This window comes from Orcinus orca, chromosome 1 (genome assembly GCF_937001465.1).
Source record: "Orcinus orca chromosome 1, mOrcOrc1.1, whole genome shotgun sequence".
NCBI lineage: Eukaryota > Metazoa > Chordata > Mammalia > Artiodactyla > Delphinidae > Orcinus > Orcinus orca.
In genome coordinates, this window is record NC_064559.1 from 177,688,357 (window position 1) to 177,699,152 (window position 10,796).

Sequence of the window (10,796 nt, forward strand, 5' to 3'; positions counted from 1 at the left end):
GGGAGCAGCCAGGAGCTTTGCCCTGCGCTGGGAGCCCAGACACTGGACTTCCAAACCAGTCCAGATGCTCATTCCCAACCCTCACCCCTTCCTGGGAGATGGTCACAGCAGGTTTGGTACAGTCCACTGGGTTCCCACAACCCCTCCTCCCCACTGGCTGGGCTCTGAGCTGGGAGAAGGGGCTTTCTCTAGGAAGGGAGATGGGCCAGGAGGAAGGTGGAGGTGCAAGAGATGAGGCTAGAGATGGGACAGTCATCTCCCCTGACAGCCCAGGCCTGGAGGGCAGGGCTTCTCTGCTTGGCCCAGCCAACAGGGCCCTGAGGCAGCCTAGTGGGAGGAGGCCAGCTACTGCTGGGTGGAGCCGAATCCTCATAAAGGGAGGGAGAGTTGTCCCGGGCTCAGCACGAGCTGCAGGGCCATGGTCAAGATGAGAGGTAAGTGGGGTCCCTCCTCTGGGTCTGAGACGGAAGTACCTGAGGAAGGAGGTGTTGGACAGTGAAACAGGGAGGGGAGGTAGACTGGGGAGTGGGGATGAGCCAGGGGGTTGAGATGGGTCCAAGGGGGAGTCTGGGCATAGGGCCAGGCCAGGGGAAGGGAGGTGGGGACTGAGATGGGACAGGAGCTCGGTCAGGGGCTAGGGATACATCCAGGTGTTGAAAGTGAGTTGAGGGGATGGATACAGGTCTGGAGAGTGAGTCTGGGGGTTGGGCCCACTCAAGGGGAAGGTTATGGCACTGAGACAGAATGGTGGTAGCTCAGGGAGATGGGAAAACTTGTCAGGGGTGGAGAATGGGTTAGGGAGGTTGAAGTAGGCCTGGTGGGGGCTGTGGGGAGGCTCGACTGTCTGTTGCCTGAGGCATGGTTACCCCTCTCCTCTTTTCTGAGGAGTCACCCCTGCAGAAGGCTCTTCTGGCATTGGGAAAGGCCTGCCCTGGGAACCAGCTTGGTCCCTGCCCCTCCTCAGTGGGTGGTCCCTGAAGGTCCCTTTTCTTCTTAGAGCTTCGGTTGTCCTGCCCGTACAAAGACTGGACTAAGGGGGTTCTCACCTGCCAATAAACCTAGGGCTAATGCAAGGGGGTCAGTGTGTCCCAGCTCCTGGCTGTTCCCCTTTAGAGCAGGTGACACCAAGGAAACCACACAGCCTCTCTTTCAGAGTTTCAGACTCTTAGGTGAATTTCTCTGTACATAAGAACTGTTCATTGTAGCAGTCACTCCGGGCTTATTGCATGTTATACATTAACTATGGTTTCCAGTCCTGACTGCACGTTAGAAACATGGAGCGTCTTGGAAAAATACTGTAAGGCTGTAGAAGAACAGGATTGCCAAGTTCCCGTGGGGCACTGTTAGTCACTGAGAAACTGGGCACCGCTTCCCCACTTCCCTTCCCCAAAGAGAACTGTGCTACACACACACACATCCATCCTCTCACAAATGCACACAGCCCCGAAGAATACTGACACCCTCAGGCTCCGCCACCCAACCTCATGCACAAATGCACACACAGAATCAGACACAAGCAACCGAGTTCTCTCTCAAACTCAAGCAAAGGCATAACTATCATCTTCTCTCCTCCAAACGCAGGCCAACACACACCCATTTCTACAATCCCTCCCGCTTTTCTGTACAGATTCATCCACACATTTACTCAGGTACCTACACTCTCCCACAAACACATCCCCTTCACATAAAATCACAGACATCGCACGGTTATGCAGGGCAATAATCACACACTCACAGCACCTTTGTCATAGACAAGCTCACACACACACACACTCACCAACAGAAGCAGGCGAATTTACACTCCAATACGAAGCTACACACACTCTTGAGTTTCTAGTCACGTGCACACGTGTGACCTTGTAGTCCACGTTCACAATCACACAACTAACACCAGCACGTTCACACAAACATTCATACCCCATACAACATAGACACAGACACAATCACAAACACACATTTACAACCACACATTCAACAGACACTGCCTGATCTTACCACTCCCACTCATCCACACAACCAAGCTCACTCTGGGTAGGGCGGGGTACAGAGCCCCAGAAAGGCAGCCCCCATTCCTCTCTTTGCCCCAGGAATCCTGATCTTGGGGCTCTTGTTGGCTACTCCCAGCTGCCTTGGCTACGATGAGGACTTGGTCAAGTGCTTCCAGGACCCTGAATACGAGTCTCTCCTGGTCACAGCCCAGGAGGGCCTCCACACCTCCCCGCTGCCCAAGCGTGTGGTGGTAGTGGGAGCTGGCATGTCAGGGCTAACGGCAGCCAAGGCCCTGCAGGACTCAGGCCACCAGGTGAGCAGGCCTTGGAGGGGCCTCAATCATTCACCTCCAGTTTGCATCGTTGTGTGGAAAAAGAAAAGGAGTGGGGTTACAGCCAACACTTTGACAACTATGCATAACCCACCAGGTCTCTCAGACCTTAGGTATTGTTCCTCAGAAATCTGGGTTCTCCTGAGACTTAACTGTAACTTGTGTTCTTTTGGAAATAAAAGTAGAGAAAGGCTATGCTAACCAGCAGGGACCAAGAGGCGTTCTGACCCCTGTAACCCTGGAGCTCTTCTGCCTCGCTTACGTTCCTCAGGACCCTCTGGGAGGAACCCCCCTCTGCCCAGTTTGGTTATCCTGCACATTCAGGGACCTACTGCCGGGAATTCCAGAGTAGAGCCTGTGGCCAGTGGGGGTGGGAGTAGTGGGTGGGAGAAGTGAGAGCATGACCCTGGGAATGACAGCAGCCTCTCTGAATACCAGGTAACCATCCTGGAAGCCAGCGACCATGTCGGGGGTCGAGTGTTCACATTCAGGAATGAGGAAGAGGGCTGGTACTGTGAACTGGGGCCCATGCGAATCCCAAAGTCCCACAGGTAAGTCTCAGGAAAGGGATGGAGCAAAAGGCAAGGAGGAAGAATTAGGAGGAGGGCAGCCCTGCTGCCATCGTGTCAGAGCCCTTTCAGATTCACTGTCTCATGGGATTCAGTCCTGCGAGTCAGGACTAACACTGGTCCCCCACTTGACAGAGCCCAGGGTCATACAGAAAGTGGTAGATCCCAGACTAATAATGACAATAGTTACCATTAACTCATCAAATTGTTCTCTTTAAATATGGGCAGTTACTTACATGTCAATTATGCTACTTTAAGCTATAAAATAATTAATAATAAATAATAATAACAGCTGCCGTTCAGTGAACACTCACTGTGTGCCCCACCCTGTGCTAAGTGCTATATGTGTATTATTTCATTTGATCCTTGCAACCCTATAATTTAATACTCTTACTTTTCCTATTTACAAATCAAGAAACTGGGTTCAGAGATACTAAGTGACTCACCCAAGGTTCTCCTAGGAGAAAGTGGCAAAGCTCCTCAAAATCAAGGAGGCACTTGGCACCAGAACATATGCCCAATCCCTAAACCAGAGCTCACTCCTGGAAGAGAACCCAGCCCCTGGTTCTGGGGCTTCCAAGACAAAAAGATCCCTCACCTGGTGTCCTACATACCTCCAAAACTATGGCTTCTTTTTTGCCTTAAGCGGAAACTGAACCCGAGATTTCCCTCCAAACACCATCAAAAACAAAACCAAAATTTAACAGTACCAGCCCAAAGTAGGGGTCTGTGGATATGGCCTCAAACTTACTTAGAACACCGTCTGAAACAAAATGTCTCTGTCTCTGTATCTGAGTTCTATATGTTCAGATTTCCTTAAGGGCCTTCATTCAGGGATGGGTGAACTCCCTACTCCCTGTCTCCCTCAGGGCAAAAACAGGAGGAAAAGAGCTAATGCTAGAGTAAGAGGAGGCAAGGTTAGAGATGAGGAAGCAGTTAGTCTGAGCTCCTTGGGCACGTGAAGAAACTGGTTTTCCTGGAAATGGTTTTTATTGTGAGGTCAGCAGGAACGAGGTGCCATTGGGATGGGTGCCATGTTATGCCTGTATCTGTTCCAGGTTGGTCCACACCTATGTCAGGAAGCTGGGCCTGAAGCTAAACAAGTTCTTCCAGTACGATGGCAACACCTGGTACCTCATCAACAGAAAACGCTATCGTGCTAAGGAGGTGAAGGCCAACCCAGAGCTCCTAGGCTATTCCATGAACCCGAGAGAAAAGGGCAAGAATGCTATGAATCTCTTCTACCAGTCCATTGCCAAGGTGATTCCTGTCTCCCCCCTCCCCCGCCCCAGGGTTAGGAAAAAAACAGAGCTGGCCAAAGGTCACCTAGCAAGTTAGCGGGTGGACCCAGGTCACCTGACTCCTACCTGGCACTCTTATGATTGGTCTGCCTTCCTTCTAACACCCCCTAAGAGTTTTGCCACCCCAAGCCTAGTGTCCAGCCCCATCTCTTCTGTCCCTGTATGGTCCAATGGCCCATTGCTTGATTAGGCAGTGGAAGGAAAAGGAATCACCGGGTAATCCAATCCTTGGTAATGAATCAGTCCTCCTAGATTGCAGTGAATGTCTTTACCTTAAATTTTAGTCTCCAAAGGTCTTTAAATGAAGGAGAGATTTGGAAGTTAAGAGACAATTTAGGAGGTCCTGGAAGCTCCCTTCCCCTGGTCCTTCCATCCGCTCCCTCTTTGTCCCCACCCTCTTCAAAGGAACATCCAGAGAACCCAGGAGTCCTGCCTCTGGCTCTATGACTTTAATCCAAAGCTGCTCCCCCTTCCTCTCCTCTGCAGCTCAGAGTAAGTCTGAAAAAATTCAACTGCAGCCACCTGATGTCCTTTTATGACTCTTACTCCACCAAGGTGAGTGAGGCAACGAAGTCCCAGGATAGGGACGGAAGGGGGTCTGTGCTCAGCCTAGACCCCTGGGGTTGTCTCCTGCATGCCAGGACCCTCTCCTCCCAATGCCCACAGCTTCACCTCCCTAGAGCCCAGTCCCCCCTCCCCCACCCAACCTTGCCTACCCCAGGCCCCTGCTGAGGCCCCTTCTTACATACTGGGCCCTCTCTCTGGTGCTTCCACCTCCCCACAGGCTTACCTGCTGAAGAAAGGGCTGCTGAGCCGAGGCGCAGTAAAGATGATCGGGGATGTGATGAATGAGGACGCTGGATACTATAAGTCCCTCCTGGAGGCCCTTCGGACGGACATGGTCTTCACAAGTAATGAGTAAGGCTGATCCGGACCAGGACTCGAGCGGCCTCTTCCTCCAATACTCAGAGCAGAGAAAGGGAACCTTGATGGTTGAGTAGTTACTGTGTGCCCGGTGCTGTGCTAAGCACTTTCCAAGGGTATCACATTTAATGCTATGGTCACCTGGAAGGTAGGCACTATAACTCAGAGCCATGTTACCAGGGAGGGTGCTGGGGCTCAGAGAAGTTATGTAACTTACTTAAGTTCACACCACTTGGGCAAGGGCTGGAGCCAGAATCCTAAGGCAGGTCTGTGGGACTCCTCCTGGGATGCAAAATTGCGTGGTGGACTTTGGAGCTAGACTGCGCACGTCATCGTGGGAAAGTCCCTTTTTTCTGGTGTTCCTCTTCCAAGCTATAAACGTTAACTAATCCCTCCCTCACAAAGACTAGTTAAGGTGAGGTATACGAAGTAACCAGCGCAGGCTGCAGGAGGCTAGTTTCCTCCTTTTTCACACTGGGATCGCTGCTGGCAACTCAGCAAACCGACCTTGCATCTCCTACACTCACCCTCTCCCCTCTCTTCACCCCTACAGCTTTTCCGAGATCACTGGAGGCTTTGACCAGCTCCCCAAAGCTCTCAACACCAGCTTGAAGCCTGGCACCATCCTTCTGGGCTCCAAGGTAGAGACGGTAGTGAGGGATGGGCCTGAGGTCCGGATTTCCTACCGGGTGGGTGAATCCAACTCGACGCTGCCCACCCTCACCGCGGACTTTGTCATCATCTCCGCCTCGGCCAAGGCCACGAGACTCATCACCTTTGAGCCCCCGCTCTCCCGGGACAAGATGGATGCGCTCCGCTCCGTGCATTATACCAGTGCCAGCAAGGTAGTTCTGGCCTGCAACGAGTCCTTCTGGGAGCGGGATGGCATCCGGGGTGGAGTTTCCATCACCGACCGGCCCTCGCGTTACATCTACTACCCCAGCCATAGCCTCCCCAGCGGCAAGGGGGTCCTGCTGGCCTCCTACACCGTGGACGACGACTCCCTCTTCTTCATACCCATGAAGAACGACCAGGTGGTGGATATCGTCCTGGAGGACCTGGCAGCTGTGCACCAGATCCCCAAGGAGGAGCTGCGGCGCATGTGCCCCTCTTCTGTGATCAAGCACTGGTCTCTGGACCCCCTCATCATGGGCGCCTTCACTGAGTTCACACCCTACCAATTTGTGGACTATTCGCAGCAGCTTTTCCAGCCGGAGGGCCGCATCCACTTTGCTGGCGAGCACACCTGCCTGCCCCACGCCTGGATAGACACTGCCATCAAGTCTGGCCTCCGAGCAGCCAGGAACATCCAGGCTGCCGTGGACAAAGGGGCCACGGGGAGACAGAAGACCTTCACCAACACCCAGAATCATTTCTAACCCGAAGAGAAATCCCGGAGGGGATCTGGAACGAATCAGGCTGCAAGGTGGGAGTTGGAGGCAGAGACCCTGGAGAGATGTGCCATTAGTCCCCCTGCCCACAAAGAGCCCGAAAATACCAGAGAACCCAGCTGGCAAGTTCACCCCCTTTCTGGCTTCTCACTCCTGCCAGCCCTTGAGAAGGATCAGCAGAATCAGGGTGTTTGGAGGGATAAGGAAAAAAACAAGGATGGACTGTGCTAGAATCAGCCTTTAGCTTGCATAATAGTAACAAGCAGAAAAGAAAGTTTTCAACAACACCCAAATTTCTGTCATCTACAACGAGAAGCCCCTAAAGGAACGGACAAACCCAAATCAGAGCAATGTTAAACCACAGATTGGCCACATGAACCCACAGCACAGCAAACCCCATCATTGCGTGCTTGAGCCAGGGGCCTCACATCTTGGCCCAGCTGAAGTCGAGGCGGATGGGAGAGAGGAGTTCTTTTCCGTCCTTTTTTGAGCCTGCAAGAGCAGGACTTGGCTTCCTAGATATCTCCTGGCCCATGGACTTTTCCTCTCTACCCTGATCTCTTCATCACCAACCAGAACTCACCGTCCTGCCCCTGCCTGTCCAGTCCACACATCCCCCTGGGAGGACACCAAGCTCACTCTACATGCTCCCTACCCACTCTGTTCTGCACTAACACCTGCCCTGTCCTTGCACGCCCAACTGAAATTATTCCCTCTCCCCAAATCCTTCCTTAATGGCCACACTCAGACCCCAGGGGTCTCTTTCCTTTGAACCACAACCCTTCTTACCTAGAGTTCCAAACATTTGAACTGTGGGTCTTCTTGTGCTGTTATATGTTATTTATCCAAGTAGACAAAAGGAAGAAGTAAATAAAGTAGTAAACCCTCTCGCTGTAGAACATTCCACCAGGAAGACTCTGGAGACCAGCATGATGAATCATGTAGTGTTATATCCTGAGACTGGCATATTTATAGGAGGAAGGGATAAAAAGAGAAAACATTTTCTTACTGCATTTGGTTTATTGTTAAAAGCCCAGCCTACTTAATTTTGGTTTTCTTTGCACCCCTATGTTAGTCAGGACTTTTTCCATTTCAGGTGCTGGAAATCAAACTCAAACTACCATTAAGGGAAAAGGAAATGTTTTGGCTCACATATCTGAAAAGTCCAGGCTGAAGCGCACTTCACTCAGACTGATTGGGTTCAGGAATTGATACGGCATCATTAGAGTTCTCTCTCTTTCTACCTCTTGACACTGTTTTCCTAAATTAGCTTCTGTATTGAGTCGAATCATGTCCCCAAAAGTTCATATCCATCCAAAACCTGTGAAGGTGACCTTATTTGGAAGTAGAGTCTTTGCAGATGTAATCAAGTTAAGATGAGATCATATTGGATTAGGGTGCGCCAGGAGGAGGCATGGAACAGACTCTCCCTCAGAGCCCCCAGAAGGAGTCAAATCTGCTGACACTTTGATTTTTGAACTTCTAGCCTCTGGTAACTGTGAGAAAATAAATTTCTGCTCTTTTAAGCCATCGAATTTTATAGTAATTTGTTACAGCAGCCCTAGGAAACTGAACACATGGTGAAACCCCTAGAACCCGGCTTCATCAAGGGAGAAGTCACTTTCCAAATTGTCTCCTAGACTGTTATATTTGGTAACCCCATTAGTGTCATGGCAAAGGCCATGCCTTCTTGAGGCTCTCAGAAGAGAGGAGGAATCCTGACCAAGTGGAGTCCAGGCAGAAAAGGGAGCAGAAGGCGGGACTGGGGGAGAGCAAGGTCCTGTAGGAAGAGCTCATCATGAACCCCCTTGGCTAAGAGGAGGACCCTGAAGAAACAAATCAGGGAGGAACACAGGGAAGAACAGGGAAGCAAAGAGCTCTTTGCTGACCTCTGACCGTTGGATATATCAATGAGGCCCCAGGGCCATGGAGTCAGCTGTGCAGAAAGGATGAAGTAGGGTGAGGGGGAATGGAGGGTGGAAGTCAGATTCAACCTGTGGTTTGGAGGTAAGTGACTCACAGCATTTGGATGGGAGTATTAGGCAGAAGATGAAACGGTTCAGAGATACCTTTTTGTTGGAGAGCTGCCACACACAAGGTTCTTAATTACAAACCCCAGAAACCAAATCTGAGTGATTTAAGTCAAAGAGGAGAGGAGGAATACCAAGAAGCTCCCAAAATTGACAGGAGGGGAAGTGGGCAGATGTCAAAGGAGACCTGTGACCTGAGCCACAGCCAAGCTCCTGCCATAGGAGCAGCCTGATAGATGGCCATTGCGTGCTGGTGTGGCCATTGGGACCACCACCACTGGGCACACGCCTATTCTTCCAGAACTAGCTCTCAACTGCCCACTGCTTTTTCATTTCCCCTATATTCAAAATCCCAGATGGGAGCATCCAACTGGCTGAGCCTAGGTCAGTGCCCACTCCTTGGCTGCAGCATCAGGAAAAGCAAGTCATGAACAATACTCTAGATTTTGAAGTGGGAGGTGAACTGTTGCCTTCCATCAGACTTTACTGTGGTGGATTCCCCAGGCACAGGAAGAAGGTATTGATGCTGGCAACCATAAGGCAAAGTCAATGTAAGTCCCAAAGAGAAGGACAGGACACAGACCACCTCTGCCACATGAGCCACTGAACCTCTCTGAGTCTCAGTTCCTCAGCTGAACAATCAGGATAACACCCCACTCCTCCTTCATGGCTGAAGGGATTAGATATCCTGTACAAAGGGCACCTAAAGATTATACGCGCATAAAGCATGGAGGAAGTCTTTGCCCCCCACTGCTCAGAGAGAGGAATTATTCGCAGGTTAAAGATGAGGACACCAAAGCTCAGTGGGATCAAGTGACTTGCTGAAGCTTTGACAGCCAGGTGTTGGGAGAGAATTCACAGCCAGGGCTGCCTGATTCAGAAGTCTAGCTCTTTCCACAGTATGATGCTGCTAGTCTAGTTGGAGAGAGAAATGACTGGCCTGAAAGAGATGGGACAAAATTCAGACCAAGAAAACACTGAAGCAGGTGAGGTGGCAGGAGCTCTGTAAGGGCTGAGATATGCATGGGTGGTGCTGACCACCCGTCTGGGTAACACATTATCCCTATAATGCTACACTCCCTCATTTCCTTTCTACATGCTTTCTTGAGGGGGGAAAGAAAAGAGTAGAGTTATGGCTCATAAAACCAGCAGCCTCTCTACAGATAGCTACTACAAATTTCAGTGAGCAGCTTCTTTTATCTTTCTGCATCAAAATCTGGGAGCACTCATAGAAGGGTGAGTGCACAGAACAGCCATATGTAACATATGCCTTAACAAAAGCGACAGTTGAGAATGACTCCAGTAACTCTCAAGAGGTAAAAGCATGCCCCATTCCACCCCAAAATGTACCACACACACAAGCCACTTAGAGGTAGACCTCTGGGAATCCCAAGCTGAAGCTTACTCTAAGAGCATGGGGAATCTTGAGCAAAGTCTCCCTTGGAATCCCTGGGCATGACATCTTCTCTTCCTGCCCCCAGGGATCTTCTTAGAACCCAGTGAGTACATCAAGGGCCAGGTGCCAGAGCTCCAGATTAAGAAGCAAGGCTAGAACTTGGAGTTGGGCCCCTTTGGATGCTAAGAACCCACTAACAGGCCCCAGGAAAAAGGGTGAGGAAGGAGGGGTGAAGAAGGAAGAGGAAGGGGACCCTGCCAGGAACAGAAACTCAGTCCCTCTTTGCCTTCCTTTTCCAAGCATTTTATATTCATCATTGATTGTTAGTCTTCCTGCTTGACAGACAAGGAATTGAGGCTCTGAGAGTGAGATCAACCCAGCATGCAAGTGTAAGCACCCAGACTAGATGGTAATAATAATAGCCGTCATTATTGAGTCTTACTTCAAGTATTGTGCTAGAACCATACATTCATTTTCTAACTGAATCCCCACCCCACCCCCCAAAAAGCCAACCTCTATGAAATAGACACAATCATCACCTCCATTTTACAAATGACGGAATTGAGGACTAGAAAGCTTCTTTTGCTCTAAGTTACATAAACAGGATTCTCTATCTGATGCCCTGCATGTATTCACAAATTTAAATTTTTAGTCTAACATGTAAATTACGTCAAAATATCTCCCAGATTCCCTGTAGTAAGAAGTAAGTTAGTCCAAGCCAGAGCCAGACATAGTATTATTTTTTAAACCACTTAAACCAAAAGAATCAGAATGCTGCTTCTTCCTTGAGTTTCTGGTTGTCTGAAAGCTTCCATTCAACACCAGGGACATGACCCCTGCCTGTCTCTCCAAGGCTAGAAAAGAA

The 10,796-nt window shown here is 50.3% G+C and overlaps 1 protein-coding gene across 2 annotated transcripts; it reads left to right on the plus strand.

The window, feature by feature from the left end:
- The first annotated feature begins 320 nt into the window (after positions 1-320).
- LOC101272245 (L-amino-acid oxidase-like) lies at positions 321-8,040 on the plus strand. Of its 2 annotated transcripts, XM_012531775.3 has the most exons (7): positions 321-434; positions 2,088-2,302; positions 2,759-2,871; positions 3,948-4,149; positions 4,677-4,745; positions 4,975-5,108; positions 5,668-8,040. In XM_012531775.3, exons 1-7 carry the CDS (start codon positions 419-421, stop codon positions 6,491-6,493), a joined length of 1,575 nt encoding a protein of 524 aa, XP_012387229.1. In that variant the 5' UTR covers positions 321-418; the 3' UTR covers positions 6,494-8,040. The 2 variants fall into 2 exon arrangements, with proteins under 2 accessions (XP_012387229.1, XP_049568909.1); XM_049712952.1 differs by lacking the exon at positions 4,677-4,745.
- Positions 8,041-10,796: the final 2,756 nt, after the last annotated feature.